Source organism: Zingiber officinale, chromosome 10A (genome assembly GCF_018446385.1).
Source record: "Zingiber officinale cultivar Zhangliang chromosome 10A, Zo_v1.1, whole genome shotgun sequence".
Lineage (NCBI taxonomy): Eukaryota > Viridiplantae > Streptophyta > Magnoliopsida > Zingiberales > Zingiberaceae > Zingiber > Zingiber officinale.
Genome location: NC_056004.1, coordinates 29,822,800 through 29,848,047, shown reverse-complemented (window position 1 = coordinate 29,848,047; position 25,248 = coordinate 29,822,800). Strand labels below are relative to the sequence as shown.

Sequence of the window (25,248 nt, the reverse complement as noted above, 5' to 3'; positions counted from 1 at the left end):
TTAAAATGACATACACTTTCTCAAACCCAGAGAATACAACTCTGAAACTGAAGCAGGCTTAGAATGGAATATTAATTTACAAAATCATGACACCATGTTAAAACTAACTTCATCTCTAATGTACAAAGATAGACAACCAACTTTCTGTCAGATTTTTTGGATACCAGCCTACATCAATGGCACCTGACATTGAAAGAGAAGAGGAACATGTAACGCAATTAAACTTAATGAATCAAGCAATAATCCAATATCAATTACTGTTTGCTTTGGGTAAAATACATTTACAACTTGTGGCGCTCTATATGAGAAAGGTCGAATCAGGACCTCTTAATCTAATGAATCCAGCTGAATCCTCTGCTACTTCTAGACCATATGATGTCCGCCTACTTGAAAGCACCATGAAAACAATGGATTATGGTCAAAGACATCCACCAAGAACATGAATTGGACCATATACAAACAATAACCCCTTAGTCAGAACCATAGGCAAATGTAGACCACCAGAAATGACTTTTTTCGGTAAGGATGTTGTTTTACTTAATATAATTGAATGTGATCCTTAGTTATATGATACTTAGAACAATGGATAGTCTCTGTAAAGCGAGATTATTAAGCCAAACATGAAATGGACATAGAAATAGGAGATGCTATGATCCGTGTAGGAGAAAATTACTTAGGAGATGTAGTTAGAGCAGCTTGGGAAGACTTTAAAACTCACTTTCTAGAAGAAGTAGCTCGTATTGCCTCACAAGGCAATAATATTCTTAATTTTTGTCATGCAATTCATAGACTTTTAACTACACGAGATGCGACTAGATATTAGGCAAAAAGAAGCTATGAGAGATTTAAAGCAGTTCTAATTATTTAATTGGAATTATATTAAACTCTTCTATAATGACTTTTTAGCGTTCACAATAGTATCATGAAATTATTATAATCTAGCTCCAGGGAAAGACTTTTCAGTAAACTACCAGGAGAATTAGGCAAAGAAATCCATAAATCCTGGACAGACTTACAAGTGTCAGCCTTATATAATAGCATTGGTGTACGTATCCAACATATTTTAACTACACTTAAAACTAAATGCACTTACATACAAATTCAAAAACAACTTAAGAACCAACAATATGAGTTCTATAGTTAAATATTCACACTGTAACAATATGGAAGTCAACAAAAACAAATAAGATACAAACAAAGACATCTGAATAGACTTCCAGCTCCTAAACCAAAACTGACTCCGAAAAAGACTTATTACATTAGGAAAAGCAAAGAAAGGAAGCCCTATTTAAACAAAGAGAAACATGTGCGACGCTTTAAACCAAAGAAAACTTACTCCAATTAGTCCTTTACTTCATCTGGATAATACTATCCAAGAGACAAAACATACTTAATGGCAGCAACTTCAGCCATCACTAGTACTCCAGAAAGACGAGATACTGATGTATTGTCTGTTCCACTTAGACCAAGGCAATATCAGTCATTGAAAGTCTTACAAGCCAACACAGAAAGGCACAATTTTCTGTCCATCAAAGCACTTCCTGAAGACATACTTATCTTCGAGATTTGGGTGATGCCTCCTCCTATAAATAGTTTCTTGAACTTGAAGAAGCCTTGAATTGGTTTCATCAAAATCCCACATTTGGGATAACTATTACTTATGTAGAGGAATACACTTATTAAATCAAGTGTACAAAATCTTTTCCTCAATGTTCTACTCCCGGAACTTCAGACTTAGGTTGTAGATGCCAACTTCTTTATTCCTTCAAAAAAGCCAATATTCATGCTGACAAGTTCAAACACAAAAATTATAGAGGAAAGTTAATTACTCCTCTTACTCTTATGAACTTGTCTTGGCTATTTTCGAGAGCTCTCCTTCTGAATGACTATCTATACAAACTGAACCTGCTAGACATCTAATTAAACTAGATGTCCAAGGACTTAATATACAACTACTTGCTTTTGAAGAATATCCGTCTCACACGGAGAAGGAATGGACTTTGCCAAAACCCTGGAAGAACAATTTAAGCATTGGAGATCCTCTCTCCAAGGCAGTTCTTGCCTTTGGGATCCCTATTAGGATTCCATAGACTATACTTTGGCCGGAGAAATCTTTACTGAGAAAATTTATTGGGCAAAAACTTTTGGGACAGTATTTTTTCCTCTCACATATTCTACTGAACATCCAAACTTATGCCAGTTCTATCAAAAGAAAAATACTGCATGGTTCTAAAAACAAAGAACGACTACACCTTTAGCAGCATCAACTTCCACTTTACCTCTATCTATGGGTCAGTAGAAGAAGCCAACCTGATTAACATGATGGAGCTATGATGCAAGCCATGAGAATAGAAAGCACTTAATTCAAATAGACGTAAGCAATATTATCAGTAGGAGACGTAAGCAATTCAAATAGACGTAAGCACTTAATTCAAGCCATGAGAAGGATCTGGGGGATTTATCTTACTTTATAAGAATATATGGGACTTTTCAGTAGTATGATTTTATAATTTTCTTAATCTTGCATACTGCAATATTATTATATGACTGCAAATATGTTTAAATCTACTTGTAATTTGAGCATTGTTGAAACTGATATTTTTTATCTTTTCAACTCAGTGATTGTGAGACGTTCATATCAGCTGATGATCTGCGAATAAACCTTTGGAATTTGGAAATTAACAATCAGAGCTTTAATATTGTTGATGTGAAACCTGCAAATATGGAGGATCTAACTGGTATTACCTCTTAATTGGAAGTTAAATTAATTCTTTGCTTTAAAACTTCGATCGGGCACTATAAGTGTGTTAGTCATTTTTGTAAATTTTTAGCACATTCTGCCTACTTAAGATGCAATATTAATTGCCTTGGGTTTTTATTCAGTAAGTGATTTTAATAGACCCAACTAGGCATCCATTGCTTTGATTTTCAGAAGTTCATTGGATGACATGGTTAAGAAACTCCTAAACACTACCAATACACTAGCAACCACCAACTTTGTTAGTATAATTACAATCAGATTACTTAAAAAAAAATCATCAATACGTTTTGTTATAACAGTTTTCTTGGTTCACTAGTTTGCATGATATAAGGGCAAAAGCTGTTCCTAAATTCTAAGTGGAAGCCAACATTGGAACCACAATTACACTGGCAGTCCAATCTCATTTTGTGTGGATCTGAGATGCATTCTTGTAAATAACCAGGAAGCAGGTTAGTCTATCCAAATAGAATTTGCCTCTGCTTGACAATTAATTTCTAATTAGTCTTTTTTATTTGTGTTTTTTTTTCTGATAAATAAGCATATTTGTTGGGTTGTTGATTGGTGGCTCTTTGATATGCAATAATGCAATAGGAATATCACGATAAAACTCAGCTTACTAGATAATCTAGCTATTCCTGTACCATTTCTTCTACAATCCTTCTACATGTTCATCTTACTGTTCTCTCTGATAATTCGTATGTATATATTCACAGCCTACATTTAGAAAACTTTTGTATGTACTACTTGTTTGTATTTTTGATGCATTATTACTAAAAATTTATTTTTCTGAGTTATGATTTTTTTTTGAAATGGTACATTCTATTAGAGGTGATCACATCTGCTGAGTTCCATCCAACCCACTGTAACTTGCTGGCTTATAGTAGTTCAAAGGGCTCAGTCCGGCTTATAGACTTGCGACAATCTTCTTTATGTGACAATCATTCTAAGATGTAAGAAATTCCTTTCCTTATTGTATTGATGTGAGAATGACTTGAGGAAAATCATGCGCTACTCACTAAGTATATTTTATCTCAACTTCTTGAAGTTATCTAGTATGGATAATAAGATACTTTATCAACAGATTTGAGGAACGTGAAGCTCCTGGTTCAAGATCTTTTTTTACAGAAATCATTACATCAATTTCAGATATTAAATTTGCAAAAGATGGAAGACATCTCCTTAGTCGTGACTATATGACTCTTAAGGTTGCTTTCTTATCCTCGCCTCTTTTCATTTTCCCCTATATCAGCACATTTGTGCAATATCATGGAAGCACAGGTTAGTGTCACTTGGTTTGCTATTTCAAGTGGGATAAAATCTACTCACTGATAGTCACTACCACAGTAGACATGCCATACTAGATTAAGTACTTAATGTGTATATATTAATTGAATTTTGGTTATTTCAAACAAGAATTCTTGAAATTCTTGTTCGACATAGGCGCTTTTCATATTTTTCTATGTAGATACTCCAAATTGCATTAGGATGCACTTGTGTCATCTGTGACTAATTTTGCACCATTATCTGTAGAATTGACAAAGGCCTCTGAGTTTGTGCCAAAAAAATTCTTATAATTTAAACCAATATCATACACACGTTCCTGTTGTATGAGTACAATCCAATCTTTTACCATACTATATGAAGAACCTAGAGCCTGCATTCTCATGCTAATCAAGTCATTATTTTTAAGCTAGATTGGAATATTGACATTTTCCCTCTGTTCTGTTCAGTATCAATTGCTCAAAGTAACAAGCAGATGCAGATCATCTGTTGAAAGAATTTGCTTATAAACTATCAATTTGCTTATAATGATCATCTTATTATTGAGCATGTTTGTTCCAACTGTTTGCAGTAATGACACCCTTTTCTGCCTTGTAATAATTCTCTAGGCCGTCTCCACATCATGATGTTCTCCCCTCTACTCTTACCATAAAGTTGCCCCTATCACTCAACTGTTTGGAGTCAACTTCACGAATTTATCCCTATGTTAATGGAGATTTATGCATGACAATATCACTAGTAATATTCAAATTAATTAATTTTTTATTATATTAATTAATATTGTTTTACCCTTCTACTTATGCCTTCTATGTTAAATGATCCAATTCTTCTTTTTAAATATACTCTATACCATCTCAACGTTTCTTTTAGAGTAATGATACACGGGGAAAAAATCTCAGGGAAAAACTCAGATAGACACATAAAGTCATGACCCACCATTTTCACTTTTGGTGGATCCATCAGTTTATATGTCTATCCTTTAGCTTTTCCCTGAGATTTTCTCTCTCTGCGTATCATTTTTCTTTCTCTTAATATTATCCTATATTGAAGCTAATATTTAATTACTCTCAAATATTAATATGTATATTTTATCTCTTCTAGTAATTCTACAAATCCATCTAGTATTTTATTTTTGCTACTTTTACTTTTCCACATGTTTTATTCCCTCCTGCTTTGATCTCTAAAAGTATGATGGATCAAAGCACATTTTTATTATACCTTCCTTTGAGGCTAATGGAGATAAAAGAATCAACATGTTATTTTCTGACAACCCAACATGATCTATAAAGTATGATGGATCAAATCACATTGTTATTAAATGTCCCATTGAGCCTAATAGGGATATCACAATCACACAAGATTTAGAAGTCTCTCCATTTTGTCTAGTCATTCTTTATCTTATTAACTAATCTTCATCAATATCCTCCCCCCATGCAATGGGCCACTATGCTAGGACAAAATGTCTCTTATGATTTACTTGCTTGCATCTTGCCATGTGACTATTGATACTGGACCGCTTGGGGTGAGCGATATTACCTTTTCCTCCAATAATAGATTCAAGATACCTAAAAGCTCTTACAAAGATTTCATAATATCCATTAGAACTATTCTACTGAAACTACATTTGCTCCACAATTCAAAGCTAGAATTAAATTAAATTACACACATCAATTAGCACAACATCGTCTACAAATAAATTTTGTAAAAAATTATTATAAAGATCTACTTGAAGCTATGACCAAGCCTAGATGGATAATACTCATGTGGGTGTGGGTTTAAGTGTTTATATTTTCATTGTAAGTTAAATTGTGCCATGTTCAAACTCGATCATGTCCTTGAAGCTTAATGGGGTGAAATTCATGAACATCTCTTACATCAAGCCTTGGAAATGCATATAATGTAACTACTTAATATTCTTTTGTAATTCAAGTAGCAATTAATTTATTACATTGAAAACTAATAATGTTCTTTTGGCATGAGAGCCTAAATATTTTCTATTGGTTGATTTGTAAGTTGAAGTTAGTTTTATTGAATTTAATGTAAAATTATAGGACCTTAATTTGTCAATAGTTGAATTTCCCCTCTTGGCTTTATGTTATTGTGTATACTAAAATAATGATGATACAAGAATATATATATATATATATATATATAAACAACAATACTACCAGTATTGCTTTTGAAAGCTCATCAGTGATGTAGTTCGACAGAAATTGTGTATTTTCATTGATAAGATGATCCTCCTCATATACAAAGATAAATCCCTTAAAATTAGGGATGCGATAAGTATGAGTTATAATTACAATCCAATCTAGAAAATAAATAACAAAAAATAAATCCCTACAAAATAGGGATAAAATAACAAGTTGCCTAGTTTGAATTTCAACACTCCCCCTCAAACTAGGCGATAAATGCTCTCTAAACCCAGAATCGAGCTCAGTTCGATGATGTTGGGTCATAGTGCCTTTGTCAAAATGTCAGCTGCCCGGTGTTTTGAAAGCACATGGCAAAGCATTATGTCTTTATTTTCAATCTTCTCACTAAAATGTCGATCAATTTCCACATGTTTGATACGGTCATGATGAACTGGATTCTTGGAAATAGCAATAGCAGACTGATTGTCCTACATAATTTGAATTTGATCTCTTGTTTTTAGCATGAGTTCCGTTAGAATCCATTGTATCCAGATTCCCTCACAAATGCCCAATCTCGGAGCTCGGAATTCAGTCTTGGCACTACTTCGAGCAACAACTATTTGCTTTTTACTATGCCAAGTGATCAAATTTCCCCAAACGAACGTACAATATCCAAAAGTATATCTTCGATCAACATTAGTGTAAACCTCCAAGGTTTGTCTGTATGTCTTTCTAAACATGAGTCCTTTTCCGGGGTCCCTTCTTAAATATCTTAATATTCGAAGCATAGCATCCATGTGATTAACTGAAGGATTTCCCATAAATTGGCTAACATAGTTGGACAACAAAACTTATATATGGACGAGTGTGAGTTAGGTAGATAAGTTTGCCTACCAATCGTTGATATCGTCCTTTATCAACTTCCATTTCATCCGTTCGAGACCTTAACTTGGTATTAGGAATAGGATTCATAGGTATATCAACTGGCTTATATCCACTCAACCCAATTTCTTGTAGTAGGTCAAGAACATATTTTCTTTGAGACACAAAGATTCCTTTGTGACATGGCTACCTCCATTCCCAAGAAGTATTTGAGTTGTCCCATATCCTTGATTTCAAACTCCTTAGATAGGGAATGACTTAAGTCTTTTGATTTCTGGTTCATGGTTTCCTGTGAGGATAATATCATTAGCATATACAATTAGTACTAAGATTTTCCCACATGGAAAATGTTTCACAAATAACGTGTAATCAACTTTAGATTGGGAGTAGTCATCTCCTTTAGGGACTTTAGCAAATCTATCAAGCCAAGTTCTGGGCGATTGTTTGAGCCCATGCAAGGCTCTCCTTAATCTCTTAGTTTGCTGACTTTTCCTTTTGTACTATTTGTCTCAAATCCAGGATATCCATATAAACTTCTTCCACAAGATCTCCATTTAGAAAGATGTTCTTCACATCTAGCTGGATCAAGGGTCAATCTAAGTTAGTAACAATAGACAGTAATACTTAGATGGTATTGAGTTTTGCAATCGGTGCAAAAGTCTTCTGATAGTCAATCCCATAGGACTGGGTGTAACCTTTTGCTACCAATTGAGTCTTGTATCTATTTATGCTTCCATTTGGGTTATGCTTGACTGAAAAAATCCACTTACATCCCATAGTTCTTTTCCTTTGAAGTATCTCAGATATTGTCCAAGTCCCATTTTCTTCCAGGGATGTGTATTCCTCTAGGATTGCCTTGTGCCATTCAAGAACTTTTAGAGCTTCATACACAAAATTAGGAATACTGATCTTGTCAAGTGATGTCACAAATGCTTGGTACCCTGGAGATAGACATCAGTAGGACATATAGTTGTGTGTTGAATGAAGAGTACAAGATCTTTATTCCAATGTGGGATATGTTTGTGGAACTGGTTCTATTAGATCCTGCTGCTTTTCATGTTCAACTTGGCCTCGAGTTGACTCATGATACGATTGAGTTTTGTGTAAAGACACAGCCACACATAGACTTTCACTATGTCATGGGAAGGTGGTGTGTTCTTTTGTGGTTCCGGAATAGGTGGTACATGTGATTGTGATGATGATGGAGAGAAAGGAGTCGATGAGGATGATGGAGGGTTGAGTGATGATAATGGTAAGATCGAGGAAGGACTTGGTTCAAAAAGGGACTCACAATCCCAATGCTGCAATTCAATTTTGTTCTCCTCCTGCATTGTGGTATTGGAATAATATGGAATGTATTCAAAGAAGGTGACATCCAGAGTAATAAAATTTTTGGGTGATAGGAGAGCACTTATAACCCTTTTTGTTGGCAGAATATCCTAAGAAAATGTACCTAAGTATCTGTGGATCAAATTTTCCCCGATATTGAGAGTGGATGTGGACAAATGCATTACATTCAAATTGTTTGAGAGGGTTGTTGGAGACAAGTTTGAGTGTAGGATATAGGTTTTGTACAACTTGAAATGGAGTGTTGAACTTGAGAACCCTGGAAGGGAGACGATTAATAAGATAGGCAACTATTAGAACTACTTCCCCCCAAAATTTGGTTGGAGCATGGGCTTGGAAGAGTAAAGAGCGGGCTACCTCAAGTATACGACAAATTTTCCGTTTAGCTACACAATTTTGTTGGGGTGTATCAACACATGAACTTTGATGGACTATGCCATTGGATTGGAGATAGGCGTTGAGGTTGGAATTAAAGAAGTCTTCGACATTATCTGTTTTTGTATGTTAGCCTAGAATTGGGTCTTGATCATGGTATGAAAATTCTGAAAGATTTGTGTGGTTTCAAAATTTTCTTTCATAAAAAAGATCCAACACAACCTTATGTGATAGTCAACGAAAAGAACCATCTAGAGTAGTAAGACTTGGATTTTTGAATGGTCCTCAAATGCCCCCTTGAATGAGTGAGAGAGGTTGTGTTGGTTGATATTGACGGGGTGCATAAGTGTGTCTGGTATGTTTAGCATACTGACATAGATCACATTGAAAGAAATTAGGATTTTTATTGCTAAATAGTGAAGGAAAAAGATGTTTCAAATTCTTAAAATTTGGATGTCCTAATCGATAGTGCCACATCATAATTTCACTTTCATTATTGGATAACTACTAGACCTAAAACTATGGATTGGTTGACAGTTGAGCTCACTAGATTGGCTAGATGTAGGGGAGGATTCAAGAAGGTAAAGTCGTGCACGAAGTTTAGCACTACCAATCATCTTCCCGCTGCTCAAGTCCTGAAAAACACAATCACCAAAAAACTTGGTTTTACATTTATGGTCTCGGTTGAGCCTACTAACCGACACAAGATTACAAGCAAGTCTAGACACATAAAGCACAGAATTGAGATTGATATTGCTGGAAATTTTAACGGTCCCCGTTCCAACCACTTTGGTAGTTGTGTCGTTTGTTATACACACCATTAGATATTTGCCACATAATGAAAATGTTAAGAATAACATGTTGGTCCCTTGACGACCGACTAAAGGGAGGGTGAATAGCGTGCACAATAAAATGAAAAAGACCTTCCTTGACTTGTAGCTTTATCAAAATAAACGCTTGCATAAAAAGTATTAAAAGATAAAAAAAAGAAGAGGGAATTACTTGGTTACAACCGGGGAGGTTGTTAATCCAAAGAAGATGAAAAACTCAATAAAAATCTCCTCTGGGCGGAGAAGCTTCTTACAACAATTAAATCTCACAACTAGAAAGCTAAACTCAAACGGAATTGATTACAAGTGTTGTATTTTGCTTTCTGGACCAGAGCTGTATTTATAGCCCTGGTCGGGGCGCCTGAAAGGGTTCCAGGCGCCTGGAGGGGGATAAAACTTTATTTCCGTCGTAACGGATCGCGTTTGACGTGTTCCGGATAAAAATCCTGGTCCAGGTGCTGGGAAGGGTTCCGGGCGCCTAGAGTCTGGCGAGTCCGGGCGCTCGGACCAAGAAAGTCAACATCCTGTTGACTTTTGGTCCCGGTCTTCTGCTTCGGTTTCGCTCGCCTTCGTCCCAATCTTTCGCTCCGGCTCCGCTCTCTTGGGTGATCTCGACCATCTGGAATAGGGATCATCCGAACTCAACTTCCGGCCTTCGAGCAATCTTCTGCTTAGGCTTCTCTCCCTCGAAAACACCGCGTGCCTCATTCTCGTCCGCCCGTGTACTCTTCCGCAACACCTCGTCCCTCAAACGCACCGAGCCCGTCTTCTCTCTTCCGTGCCATCCTCGCTAGCTGCGTCTTTTGCTCAACTTCTTGTGCTCCTAAGTTCCTACACACTTAGACACAAGGGTTAAAAATCAACATGACCTAACCTGACTTAGTTGATCACATCAAAGCTACCTTGGGGTACTAACAATCTCCCTCTTTTTGATGTGATGAAACCCAAGTTAAGTTAGGGCAAACAAACATAAAGAAATAAGAAGGTAATAAATTTGCAACTTAATAATTTGCAAAAAATTAAATTACCCTCCCCTTAGACTTAATCTTCCTTTCTCCCCCTTTGATCACATTAAAATAGAGTACTTTAAAATGATTTTGGAAAATCTAAATTTAAAGTCTAGGGAAAATAAAAAAACTCTTAAGTAAAATTGGAAGTTTAAGTAAGATTTCAAGAATTTTGCATTTTGAAAAAGTTTTCTAATGGAAAAATTTCAAAAAAAAAAGTTTAGATAAGATTTTACAAAAAAATAAATTTGCTAAAGTAACTCTAACAAATATGATTTTTATTAATTCAATTTTTAATGATAAAAAATTTTGACAGACAATTTAATGCATTTTTATAACTACTAAATGCTTAACAGTTAGTCAATTAAATACTTATTTCAATAATCGGCTTCCAGGCTGTGGTGAGACACTAAGCCTTCTTGAATATTGAAATAATAACCACTTTATAGACAAAGTTTTTTAAAAATATTGGATATTTAATTTGCTCTTTGAAAGCCCTAAGTCCAAAAACAATCAACTTAAGCATGTTTTTGCCGCCCAATATAAGTTCCTTCCTATTGGGTCAATTAAAAATTTTCGAGGAATATAGTTTTTAGATAATTTTTTAATTTGACCCTTATGATTTTTGAGATACCAGTTAAGTCCTGAATAATTTCTAAAATTAGAAGGAATAAACTTTGAGCATGTATGACTTTTCAAATTTTCTATTTCCTTTTTCAATTTTTCATTTTATAATTTTATTTTGTCGAAATTTTCTAATCGATAAGAACCAACTAAGACTGATTTTAAATCCTTATTTTCTTTCTCTAATTTATAGCAATTTTTTGATAATAGTTTTACAAATTCAAACATTTATCCGGAGGTGGAGATCGTACCTGACTTACCTTGTCGATTTCGTAATCTGAAGCTCCCCCTGAAGTATTGCTTTCTTTCGATGTCGCTGCCCCTTTATCAATGCTCTCGATGCTCATTTCGGACGAGCTTGTTTCGTCTTCGTCTTCTTGGTGACTTGTTACTAACAAAGTCCGGCGAGGGCTTCTATCTCCGATTTGGATGAGGTGTCGTCTCACGTCGCCTTTAGATTATACTTGGGTCGGATTGGTCTTCAACTTTGGGTAGTGATCTTTGACATGCCCTTCTTCATTCTAGTGGTAGCATCTTACTTTCCTTTTTATTTTTGTACCCTGCACTTGATTAAAATTATTAGATTTAAATAATTTTTTAAAATTTCTTACCATGAGCGTTGTTTCATCGTCATCAAGAGACGATTCATAATCTCATTCATCCATCTTTGCCTTCAAGGTAATGTTGTGCTATGACTCCTTCAGATCTGCACATCTTGTTTCGTGGACTTCAAATGTTGAAAATAATTCTTCTAAAGTAATTAATTCTAGATCCTTAGACATATAATAAGCATTTACTAATGATGCTGATTCAGTATTTCTAGGAAATGCGTTAAGTGTGTACCTTAGCGAATCTCGGTTGCTTACCTTTTCTCCGAGATTCGTAAGTCCGGTGATGAGCTCCTTGATCCTTGAGTGAAAGTGTGCAACGATTTCGCCTTCTTTTAGTTTGATGTTGTTGATCTGGTTTCTGAGCAGATTCCGTCTCGCGAGTTTCGCCTCCGAGGTTCCTTCATGTAGGTCCAGGAATTTCTCCCAGAGCTCCTTGACAGACTCGTAGGCTCCGATTCGGTTGACTTCTTGTGGCGGTAAGACGTTTAGCAGATTGAACTCTGCTTTGCCATTTGCCACAAAGTCGGCTTGCTCCTTTTTAGTCCATTGATATTTTTCTTTTCCTTCGGGTACTATAAAACCAAATTTCATTATTAAGAGTAAATCAAAATCTGTCTTAAAGAATACCTCTATCCTTTTCTTCTAGATTATGAATTTCCCCTTGAACTTGGGTGGGTAGATGCTTGGTCCAGCCATCTCGAGTGCTTCGTTCGGCGGTTAGTCCTCCTGAAGTTGTTGGGTTTTGATACCACTTGTTGGTCAGCGACCGACTAGAGGGAGGGTAAATGGCCTGCACAATAAAATGAAAAAGACCTTCCTCGACTTATAGTCTTATCAAAATAAACACTTACATAAAAAGTATTAAAAGACGAAAAAGAAGAGGCTTAGAAAGAGTTACTTGGTTACAACTAGGGAGGTTAATCCAAGGAAGATGAAAAGCTCGGTAAAAATCTCCTCTGGGCGGAGAAGCCTCTTACAATAATTAAATCTCACAACTAGAAATCTAAACTCAAACGGAATCGATTACAAGTGTTGTATTTTGCTTTCTGGGACCAGGGCTGTATTTATAGCCCTGGTCGGGGCGCCTGGAAGGGTTCCAGGAGCCTGGAGGGGGATAAAACTTTATTCCCGTCGCAACGGATCGCGTTTGACGCGTTTCAGATAAAAATCCTGGTTCGGGAGCCCGGAAGGGTTCTGGGCGCCCGGAGTCCGGCGAGTCTGGGCACCCGGACTGGGTCTTCCGTCCAGTTCGCTCACTTTGGTCCGGGTCTTCCGCTCCGGCTCCGCTCGCTTGGGTGATGTCGGCCATCCAGAATAGGTCTCACTTGAATCCAACTTCCGGCCTTTGAGCAAGCTTCCGCTCCGGCTTCTCGTCCCTTGGAAACGCTGCGCACCTCCTTCTCGTCTGCCCGCGTACTCTTCCGCAACATCTCGTCCCTCAGACGCACCAAGTCCTTCTGCTTTCTTCCGTGCCATCCTTCTCGCTAGCTGCGTCTTTTGCTCGACTTCCTAAGTTCTTGCACACTTAGACACAGGGTTAAAAATCAACAGGACTTAACCTTACTTGGTTGATCACATCAAAACTACCTTGGGGTACTAACATAACATTTATATGTTCAGATGCTCCTGAATCGATGATTCAATAGGAGGACTTGCTTGTGTGCATTGCCATAGGATTGCTCGTTGACAAGTTGAAATTTGAACTCTTAAATAGATTGTTCCGAAATAACTTTTGGAGCATATCCAACTGCTCCTTGGAGAAAGGAGAAGTCACAAATTTTGATTTGATGATGATGTGCCTTTGCCTCTTGACTAGGAAGCTTCCAATCGACTAGCTTTCCATGGAGTTGCCAACATTGTTCTTTGAGATGGCTTGACTTTCAGCATTGAAGATAATTGTGACCCTTAAATTTGAGTGGTGATGGGAAGGAGATTGCCTTATGGAGAAGAAGGTATGACGTAGGACATGCCGGAGGAAGTTCCTATCGTGTCTTGCACAGAAAAATCAGAGTTAGCCATGATCTTGTCACACCTAGAAGTCGGTTGCTCTATTTGTTGTTGATGACAAAATGGAGATGCTGCTGCCGGAAGAACTAACAATCGTGCAGCTTTGTCTTGAGGCTGGAGGAAGAACTCGCTACTAGGGTTTCGGCAGCAGCAGAGAGAGGCCGAGAGGAGTGAGTCCAGCAGAGAAGGAGATAGGCTAGGGTTTATGCTTCTGATACAATGTAGCTTGATAGAAATTGTGTATTTTCATTGATAGGATGATCCTCCTTATATGCAAAGATAAATCCCTTAAAATTAGGGGTGTGATAAATATGAATTAATTACAATCCAATCTAGGAAATAAATGACAGAAAAAAACTCCCTGCAAAATAGGAATAAAATAACAAGTTGCCTAGTTTGAATTTCAACAAGTGATAATAAATTGTAAAAGAAAACACGTGAAGAATTGAACCTTTGACATTTAAATATAAAAATGAATTATTTTTGTATAAACTTGTTTCTTATGTGTTTTTGTTGTTTGTTCAACAGCTATGGGACATAAACATGGAAGCTGGTCCTGTTGCAACTTTCCAGGTCCATGAACATTTAAGACCTAGGGTAAAGGCTTGGTTTTAAGTATTCTACATTTTCTCTGATCGAATTAATAGTATTGGCTGTATACTATGATGGAACAGTTCCAGTGACTATAGTTTGTGCTTCTCTGCAGCTTTGTGATCTTTATGAAAGTGATTCAATCTTTGACAAATTTGATTGCTGCCTTAGTGGTGATGGGTTGCATGTCACAACTGGAAGTTACAGGTATAATCCAGCATGTATCGTAGTGATGGTACTGCATTCTTCTGGCATATTTCTGATATTTATATCATTGGTGAACTGCAGCAATCTTTTTCGTGTATTTGGTTGTGTTCCTGGCAGCAATGAAGCAACCACTTTGGAAGCCAGTAAAAATCCAATGAGGTACAGTGGCCATAAAACTAAAAGAAATTCCTATGTTCTTTCATTATGTCCTCCAGAAAATGTCTATTTAGCAATATATGGACATAGAAAGTAACAACCTCAGAATGCAAGGCTGTCTTCTTTGAACTTGTATAAAAGAAATAAGTCTAACATGGTGATGGTATTCATTTTTATATGTTCATAGTGCAAGTAAGTTTGTGGGATTCGATTGACTTGATGACCAGTGCCCCAGTTATAACCATCTACTACTTTGCAGGGATTTTTTTTTCTCCTTTAAATCCTTTTAGATACTTTGGATGTTATGGTTTTCTTCCAGCTTAGAGATCTTTGTTTCTGTTATTGATTTTGGTAACATCATATAGCCAATCGCAAAGACTTGATGAGTGCTATTATTTTTTGAGGCACTTATTGTCTGTTAGCAAGCAAGGTAATATTTTGTTTATTCTTCAACTGTTTCTATTCTTCATGTGAACCAGCAGACTATTTTCTTGACTTATTGTCTGTTACCAAGCAAGGAAATAAGTCAAGAAAGTTCTGCCTAATGGAACTTGGTTTCGGCACATTTTCAGCAGTTGAACCAGCAGACTATTTCTCCCCTTCTCTCCTTCAGAAATTGATATTTAATGGACGTTATGACCTTTGTGCCTCTACTGTAATTTATTAGAAATATGTGAATGGAATTAAGTTTGCAGTGGGCTATAGTAGTTTGTCTTGCTTTATGATTGAAGCATCAGGTACGGGTTGACTTCTTTTCATGTGACTATAGGCTGCAAGTGCAGAACTCAAAGTCCGCAAGATCTAGCAGCTTAACACGGGTTGTTAGACGAGGTTTGGGACCTCTAAACTATATTATTTTCCCAGCAGTCTATTGTTCTATGCCATCTTATGTAATCTTAAATGCCACAGGAGCAGAAAGTTCTTCAGACTCTAACGGCAACTCATATGATTTCACATCCAAATTACTCCATTTAGCTTGGCACCCAACAGAAAATTTAATTGCTTGTGCTGTGATGAACAGTTTGTACATGTATTATGCATGAAGATACTAGGAACGGAAGTTTTCATTTTTGCATTTTTTTTTTGTTATGATTTGTTCCTCGAGGCACTTAGCTTTCGATGTTCAATGAGCTAGGTGTGGGAGCATGTGATTTTTTGCATGCTCAGTGTGGTAAAAAATTTGCTACCCAGGCTCAATAGACATTCTACTTTCCATGGAAGCGTCTTCTGATTAATTTTGTGGGAGAGATTGAAGATCTTCACTAAAGTTTGACGGCACCCTTGTAGATTGCTGCACCTATTGCAGGTGTTTTCATGTCTCAAAGCACGGGCTGTTCTGCATCTGGATGCCAGGGCATCTGTACTTGTTGGACATGTATACCAGAGCTTGGGGAAGTTCTTCACTTGCAAAGCGTTCACATATAATATTATACACGGAAATCCTTCAGCTTTTTTTTTTTTTTAATCTTTGGAATATAGTATGTTTTCAGTTTAGAAATTGCTCAGACAATGTAATCTTGTTGGTCATTGATATTTAATTTTTTTAAGCTGTCAAATAAGTAGGCTTGGATGCCTTCTGCTTCTCGAGTTTTATTTCAGCTGTAATTTCATTTCCACGGTTTGTAACCCATGAATGAAGGGGTTTGTCACACTAGTTCATCTTTTTATTAGGAAGAAAATGCCATAACCATCAAAAATACGAATTTTTTTCTCTTAGATTGATGATTTAAAGGTATCAGTGTAAATTTTAAGTTTGATTCGAGGTTTCAGGTCAATGAAAAGTGAGGATTTTTGGAAGGATACTTTTCAAATGCGTAGTGACCATTATGATAATTCCTAATGATGTCATTAAGTGCATAGTAGGCTTGTTGAACATTGTGTTTTTTAGAGTATAAGATTAATTTATGATTGTTTTAATCAATGATATCTTGGTGAATCTTAAATTACAAGTTTTCATGAGGAATAGTTTGGAGACCCAGTGAAAAAAAAAAAGTTTGCCAAATTTAGTCAGCGTGCTTTTTGATTGCCGAGTGTTGGATTTTAAAGTTCTAAGAGCAGAAGATAGAGGCCATGTGCAGTGGGGGTAATGTGAGATTGGACAAGAGATTTACAACTTTCTGGGACTTGTAGGCTACTAACATTGATTCTTGAAGAGACTTCCAAGATAGTGACAGCTTGACTAGATTGACAAAGAAAGAAGTGAAGTTCATCTCAAGCTGGTAATTGCTTTAGTTCCAAGTTTTCCTTTTGGTGAAGTTTTTATTTGTTTGCTATTGCTTGCTATTCTTCAACCGTAACGAGGACATATCACCATAAACTTCATGTTAAGACTTTAAGATTAAGGGTCACAATTCAATTTAGGTCACTTTGGAATGATTGATTAAGTCAGATCACTTCTCAATTTTCTAAGAAATCAACTCTCAAGACATCAATTAATATTGTTTCAAATCATGATATATATATTTCACTTTGATATTTTTAAAATGACTTTAGATGCTAAGTAAAAAGTGATTATGTTCACCCAGACACTTCTCATAATACTTCTTCAAATTATATAAAAAGAGATAAATCATCGGATCAGCTTATAACTTCACTTGGTATTTTTAAAATGCCTTTACAGCACTTTGGAACTACTCTATGTAGTCTTGTCTATCTATATATTAATAAAAAAAGATCAAATACTTATGAAAGTTATATTGTAAAAAAAATTATGGATTGAAATGATTTAAGGAAATGAAATGCTTCAAATAACAAATTAAAGTGAATTTAATATATCAAAATTTTAAGTTCAAAATGTAACAACTGAAAGAATTCGACAAGATCGAAATGTTTTATTTTATTTATTTATTCATTTTTAAGTTGTTGGTCTCCCACGGCAAGATCAAATTTTGGAGGGCTTCAACATTTACCGTGTATCATCAAGGTGAATCTCCCAAGGGATCCTCACGGTGAAAACAATGCTCCTCCTACTCCTCTTTTATCTTATTTTAATTTTTTTCTTCCATTCTATCACTGACACTGACAGCTTCTTCTATTTCTCTTCCTCCTTCCCCTGATCCACCTATTCTTCTCCTTCAACGTCTCAATCTCCTCTATCCCTCTTTCAACCTCACATTCACTACTTCCTTCATCAGCTATTGACTGCACATCGACCGCAGATTCAACCTGTCAACCACTGCCCCCTTCAACTACTCACTCATATCCATTTTTTTATTACTTATTTTCATTTACATGTCATTAATTAATTAGATATGGTAGCACCGCGTGCATTTGTTTAATCTATTTAAATTTATCTTTTGTTTCAAACTATTTGTTTGGATAACACGTTGTAAACTCGTTTGCGCACTGATTTGCCACGATTGATTTCTCTAGCTATTTAAATGAGAATTTCAAAAAATTATTTAACATTGAATTCTATGGGATGATTTCCTGTTGCCAGATAATTTATTTGCTACAACATAAATTAAAAACGATGACAGAAGCCTCAAAATGGAAATATTATTTTTTGGAAGAGTCGATGTTTGTCACTTCTAGAAACACACGTTGAGGCGAGAAGAAGGCTGAGGAGATAAATACCCAAAGACCAAAGAGAGACGATTCCATAAATTTCGTGAGAAAAAAATAAAAATTCTTAATATTACATGGCCTTCCTTGTCCTGCTTACTGTTGAAGGCTGCTTTAGGATTTTTTCACCTATAATATATTTACACACATGCAAACATATTATATTATAATTGGTATCCATCAAGTGATCTACTATTTAGCTGCCGTGGCTTTGAAGCAACATATAGATTCATCTCTCTGCACAACTCTCTCTCTCTCTCTCCTCTGAGAGCCTCTGCTCTCAGACCAGTCCACAAAAGGATCATCATATCAGCACATCCCAAGGTCTCTTGTTCCTCACCCTCTTTCTTTTTCCCCTTCTCGGAATCCTTCGTAGCCAAAGCAAAATAATATCCTGTTTCCATCATTTCATGCAAGGAAAAAAAGAAAAATACTGAACCAGCTCCAACTTTACCCATCACGCCAAAAATATATTTAGTTTTATGTTATGCATAACTCTCGCAAGGGGGTGGTGGCGGTGGTGGTCGTCTTTCCTTAAGGAGACAGATCAGAATTGTCTTTTCCCTTTATTTATGTATTTTATATATTTATTAAGGGTTTGGTTCTTCGTTTTGTGAAGTAACAGCAGTGAACAGCCGTTTTCTTCTTTAGCTTTAGTAGCTGAACTGCCCAAATCTAAAAGCCCAAACACCTCTCTCTCTCCCTCTCTCTTTCTCTCTCTCTCTCTCTATTTGGTGTCAGTGTGCTTGTTGAGAGAAGCCTTTTCCTTTGATTTTTTTTCCCTCTTGGGTTTCAGTTAAAGTAGAAGGCATTCTCTCTTATGTAAGTTGTTCAATGTCTTCCTTTTGCAATTCCTACTCTTATTTCTTCTTCTTCTTCTTGTTATTCTGGATTGGTATCATATCTTTGTGTCTTAGATATCTGAGTTATCTTCTGAATTACTGTGTTGATTGTACACGCTTGTTTTTCTTTTCAGGCGATCAAGAAGAGATCGATCGACGCATGCGAGTGCTGATGAGTGATCATAATTCCAAGAATTAAACAAAGCCATGAACGCAAGCCCCATAAGCTCAGTGAGCAGTTCCAGCCTCATCGACGCCAAGATCGAAGAGCATCGCGTACTGTCTGCATCCAAACTCTGCCCTGGCTGCGGCCACAAGATCGATCCAAGGCCGGTCTGTGTTCATTAATTTGTTCTTCTTAATCTTGAAATTAACAAAAAATATAATATATATATGTTTTTAAAACAAAACAAAGATTAATCTTTCCTGTGTGTGTATATATATATAATTACAGGACTGGTTTGGGCTACCTGCCGGAGTAAAGTTCGATCCGACAGATCAAGAATTGATAGGGCACCTGGAGGCGAAGGTTAAAGCAGAAGAACTAAGATCCCACCCTCTGATAGACGAGTTCATCCCCACAATTGAAGGCGAAGATGGCATCTGCTACACCCACCCTGAGAAGCTCCCAGGTTTAATTAATTAATTAATTAAATAAATTTCCCTTTGTTTATAATTACGACTTGCATTATTACATTTTATGTGTTGCTGTTACTAATTAATATAATTACTCTGTCCAAGTTATAAGAAGTAAGTTAATTAAATAGACAATCCAATTTTTCCAACTTATATATATATATACACACACAGTTTGGTAGGTGGTTCATCTGACAAGGAAAAGGAAAAGAAACCAAATTTCAGTTTCTTGTCGCACCTAATTAACCTAGCTAGCCAATTAATTAACTCACTGATCCATGCATGCACTAATTCGAAGGGCAGCACTGCTGCAGGGGTGACAAAGGATGGCCTGAGCAAGCACTTCTTCCACAGGCCCTCCAAGGCCTACACCACCGGCACGCGGAAGAGGCGGAAGATAATAAACCTGCAGAGTGGTCAGGAGGAGCATCTCCAAAGCCAGAGAGGGTCAGGGGAGACCAGGTGGCACAAGACCGGCAAGACCAGGCCCGTGATGGTCAGCGGCAGGCAGAGAGGGTGCAAGAAGATCCTGGTTCTCTACACCAACTTCGGGAAGAACCGGAAGCCCGAGAAGACCAACTGGGTGATGCACCAGTACCACCTGGGGGAGGCGGAGGAGGAGAAGGAAGGCGAGCTGGTGGTGTCCAAGATCTTTTATCAGACCCAGCCGAGGCAGTGCAACTTCTTGATTTCAGACAGGAGTTGTAATGCAAACAGTAGTAAAGTAGTAGTGGAGAGTGGAAGTAGATCCTCCAAGGAGGTGGCGAGCAAAAGAGACCATGTCGAACATTCTGTCTCTGGATACAGTAGTGGCATTGAGGTGGTGCACATGAAGCCAGTTGAGGCCTTTAGCTTTGCTCCTTTTAGAGAATGTTTTTCTGAGGTAATTACACATGACGATGTACGTAGTAGTGATTCAGAGAATTTTTTTAAGATTGATATATATGGAATAATAATAATAATAATAATAAGTGATTATTAATTATAATGGAACAGACCGCCAAGGCTCCAATTGGGAGATCTGATCATGAGCGTGGAGGAGAGCTACAGCTACGGGATCATCAGGTGGTGCAAGCCTCTGCAGCTTTCCACATGACAAGGCCTCCTCCTATGAATACCATCTCCGCCATTAATGCGCAGCTTTCCTCCTTGCAAGGCATTGCAGAAGACCCTTACCATATGCTTTTGCATGCCCAAAAGTCTCAGGTGCATAGTAATATTATTAATTATTTCAATCCCAAGTTAATTAGATTTTAGAAACAAATTAAATTATTGCCAATTTTATTCTTTTTAATTCTTCTAAAGAAAATTAATAGTTATTTAGAATATATATATATGATTTTGAGCAGCAACAACAACAACAACAACTATCGCAGAGACAACAGAAGGTGGATAGTAGATCTGCTTCTTGTTTGGAAGAAGTTGTTATGAGTTGCACCTCTGCCGGAAGTAAAGCAGTGAGTAGCATTATCACTTTTTTCCTTTAGAGAATTGTGTGTGTATACATAGATGATCAACAGAATAATTAAGAATATATATTGTACATTTGATTCATTAAGATCTCCTAGATGAATTAACTGATCATAAATTTATAGAGAAGAATTACATTTCTATGCGAACACATATTAATCGTGTATTTTGAACATAATTATTACCAGTTATTGCAAGGATCCTCTCTTTTTCTTTAATATATGCAACTTGTAAAAAGTGAAAAGGGGTAATTAAGCTTTTGATCTTTCACAATAGCTAGACTCTTACTGTCTTAAAGTATACATGGTTTCAATTTAATTATAAATAAAGATAAAGGGAAAAGAAACTAGAGAGACTTCTTTTCTTCTTTAATTCATGACTGCTGATTTATGCAATATAAAATAATATCCTTTATAACATTATGGCAATAACTGTGTAGCAACACTGTGCAAAAATGAATAATCCTCATTGCACCCATCTTCTATATATTTTTGTTTATTTGATTTTGTTTACCTTTTTATTTGAAAGAAAAGGATTGGCTAAGCATGAAATGATATATGCTAAAATAATTGAATTGCTTATCCTTTTGTTAGAAAAAAACTGAAGAAAAATGGTGAATTTATTTCTTAATAACTAAATCTACGTACTCTAAAATGAGATCATATATAACTGAGCTATAATACTATCTATTATCACTCAATCTAATATATGTTGATTCTTGTGCTATATTTTATTCACTTGAGTATGCTACTCTACTTTCTTGTTGCTCGTGTGCTGTTGATAATTTGCATGCTGTGTGGCAGGAAGCATCAATTCCAGAGGCTCAAGAGACAGAATGGCAGTACCCATACTGCTGGCCACAAGACCAAGATCATCATCATGTCTAATGAGGAAAATGGACAAAGCCAAGAACCATGAATTATGAGAAGAAAGAAAGAAAGAAAGAAAGAAAGAAAGAAAGGGAAAAAGGGTATAATCATGATCACTCTGCTGTCTTTAGTGCTTTGTCAAGTTGAGAAAGAGAAAGATTTGAACAAAAAGATCTATTCAACACATCAGGTTTGGATAAGGAATCATAAAACCACAATTTAATACATACAATTGCAATTTGCTAATAAAAGACTGTTTTGCCAAAAAAAAAAATGAAAAAAAAAATTGACAGAAATAGTTAGAGAAGCTAGGAAGGCTGTTGATTAAGAAACTGCATGAGCATGCAAGGGTTATGTGTATGTGTATAGTCTTCATAAATAACTGATCACTGTATTTTAATTGTAAGAATCATGCTAATATCTTTATTTTGCTTCCTAGTTTGTTAGACAAGAATTTTTTTTACTAAAGGATATACTTGTTTGTTTTTTGTTGTTAATTACCAAAGCATAAGTTGCTGGCCAAATTTGATAAGAATATATATAAAAGAAATGTTATCATGCATATCTTACTTGCACATTCCGTGAGTATTTTTTTTATACTTAATATTATAGTCCATCCTCTAGACTCTAAAGATAAAAATTTAGTAGCATAACTAGGATCTTAAAAAAAATCACCGTGAACGACGCTCTTATATATATATATATATATATATATATAGAAAATATATGAGATAGATGAATTGGAAAGAAAAGATTAACACCCTTTTCTAAATTAGAGAGGCACCTTAACATGAATACTTGACACCACATCTTTTTAGATCATCAAAGCCAAATTGAATAATATATAGGTGGTTTACACAAATTTTGATGCGAAAATATATTTATTAAAGTTTATAATCCAAATTCTGAGGTCTGACCCTAAAAACTTGCACTGGTACATATATGATGCAAGTAGGGTTTATTATTATTGTTGTTGTTGCACACATATTTATATATATATTTATGAAATTATGTTCAATTTGCAGTTTTATGAAGTCAAAACTCTCCTCTTATACCAATTTTGATAAAGCAAATTCTTCTCCTCTACTCACGGTTTTTTATTTGTCTAGAAAAATTTTCTTCCTTTTTGTTGGTTGGATAAATTAGTTATTATTCCTACAATATATAATATGTTCATGAATTTCAAATTACTATCTAATTTCAAACCAAATAATTCACATGGTCTATAGATGATGTGGTTTTTTTACTGTTATATAGAGAATATAACATGATGATTTATGGTAAAGATAGTTCGGTACCACTAATCTATTGCCAATGTGGGGTCTGAAAAAGATGACTTGAACCCTTGACCAGAAGATCGTACGATAATAATTTTACCGTTATACTAAGGCTCCCGTTCAACATGATTCATGCATGCTACAATATATGGTAATTAACTAAAATATATATATATATATATATATATATATAATAAATTGTTACGCTAAGGACGAAGTCTTGTGGACTTCGTCCGTGCTAAAGTACTTTTTTTGTTTATTTTTATTAAGATCTCGGTTATGCTAATAAGATTTTATTTTTAAAATTTAGGGATTAGGTTATAGTACTAATCATAAAATAATTTTCAAACTGATTTTTTTGAACGGGGTGTCTATAGGAAAATCCTTAGAGTAACATTACTAAATACACACACGAGGATCAAAGTGAATAAATAGAAGATTTATCTTATTTTTCTTAGTTCAATCTCCTTGTGCTAGTTGATCTTGGATACATAACCTGCAAAAGTTCTGTCATGCGTTTATCACCTGTGCTTCTTGAACCTCCCTCCATATGATATGAGGCCATTGTAAGGGGCGGTTAATATGACGGTTCCATATATTTTTTTTTTTTTAGATACACTAGTTTTGATATAAAGATATCTCAATCAAATCACAACTCACTTTTCAGTGACCATACTTTAAGAAGAATCCAATTCTGTTTAGCACTATAAGATGGAAAGTTTACCATCTCACTTCAAGTTGTGCAATGTGGCAGATATACTTGGAGAAAAAGGTTGCCATTAGTTAGGAAGATTTTGACATTCATTAATCCCGCACTGATCACGGATATATAATCACTCGCACATTATTTTTTTTTCCTTTTCACAATCATTTTGAGAATCCTAGTATGAATGCCTCTCTTTATGTATAATAATTATGTTTGTGTATGAAATGTTGAGCATTATATATATATACGTGCGTCCCTTTCAGCAGGAGTTAGCAAAGAACCACTGTCTTCTTCATATCATAAAGGCAATGCTTATCTCTCTCTCTCTCTTTAGAGGATCTTGGATGCCCTTCAAAGGGCATTTGGTCCCATAAAGAAATTGCAGAAGGAATTAATTGGGTGGTGGAGGAGAGAATAAAAGAACATGGGGACTTCCTTTCTTGATTCTTCAAATGACTGCATGCTTTAAATTATAAGGATGATTCTCGTCCTTTAATGCTCTCCCATGTCCCTTAGTTAAGCATACTTTTAGGGTTTGTGGTATGTGTGGAATAAAGACATTATAAGGCTAATGTTGAGCGACTCCTTTTACACCAGGGAGTTGTTTAGGCAGAATAAGCACGCACACTCTAATCCTTTGGTTTCCATAGCATTTGTTCCTTACTCTCTCATCCTTTTTTCTTGTTGGTAATTTAGGGACCTCGAGTTATTCTTTTAACATATTCCACTTTTTGTGGTTTGGACTCTATAATGCTAAAACAATCTTTGACAAATTACTGAACCATATAGCTAAAGTTTCTAAATACTAAAATCATGTACCTAAATTTTAAAATTTCCAAATCTCATATCTCATACTCATTTTACCTCTCTTTACTCTTCCCAATCTATTGGTAGATTTACCAATTGTTTACTACGATTAGGAATGATTTTGTGGCCATAAACTCTAAATTTAATTTCTCTCAATATAGTATGTTAAATTGATATTTGATGGTATGAATATAACTAGACGAACACATATAACCTAGTTCCATGTCATTCCAAGCTCTTTAGGTCTATCAACTGATTTCGGC

General features: G+C 35.8%; 2 protein-coding genes across 8 annotated transcripts in view; both read left to right on the top strand.

The window, feature by feature from the left end:
• The window catches only part of LOC122028153 (serine/threonine protein phosphatase 2A 55 kDa regulatory subunit B beta isoform-like), a 32,315-nt gene extending 15,945 nt beyond the window's left edge, over positions 1-16,370 (top strand). For all 3 annotated transcript variants that reach the window (XM_042587176.1, XM_042587178.1, XM_042587177.1), the window contains 8 exons: positions 2,620-2,738; positions 3,588-3,711; positions 3,843-3,966; positions 14,389-14,457; positions 14,567-14,658; positions 14,740-14,817; positions 15,584-15,645; positions 15,724-16,370. In XM_042587176.1, coding sequence (XP_042443110.1) covers positions 2,620-2,738; positions 3,588-3,711; positions 3,843-3,966; positions 14,389-14,457; positions 14,567-14,658; positions 14,740-14,817; positions 15,584-15,645; positions 15,724-15,857 — 802 coding nt within the window. In that variant the 3' untranslated portion in view covers positions 15,858-16,370. The remainder of the gene's footprint in view (positions 1-2,619; positions 2,739-3,587; positions 3,712-3,842; positions 3,967-14,388; positions 14,458-14,566; positions 14,659-14,739; positions 14,818-15,583; positions 15,646-15,723) is intronic.
• A 2,224-nt stretch (positions 16,371-18,594) lies between these two features.
• Positions 18,595-22,263, top strand: LOC122027717 (NAC domain-containing protein 75-like). 5 transcript variants are annotated; one of them, XM_042586718.1, is made up of 7 exons: positions 18,595-18,702; positions 19,355-19,553; positions 19,675-19,852; positions 20,171-20,757; positions 20,853-21,062; positions 21,203-21,313; positions 22,130-22,263. In XM_042586718.1, the coding sequence occupies exons 2-7, from the start codon at positions 19,428-19,430 to the stop codon at positions 22,211-22,213; spliced, it is 1,296 nt and encodes a 431-aa protein (XP_042442652.1). In that variant the 5' UTR covers positions 18,595-18,702; positions 19,355-19,427; the 3' UTR covers positions 22,214-22,263. The 5 variants fall into 5 exon arrangements, with proteins under 5 accessions (XP_042442652.1, XP_042442654.1, XP_042442653.1 ...); XM_042586720.1 differs by lacking the exon at positions 18,595-18,702 and adding an exon at positions 18,709-19,200 and having other exon boundaries at positions 20,171-20,739; XM_042586719.1 differs by lacking the exon at positions 18,595-18,702 and adding an exon at positions 18,709-19,200 and having other exon boundaries at positions 21,206-21,313.
• Positions 22,264-25,248: the final 2,985 nt, after the last annotated feature.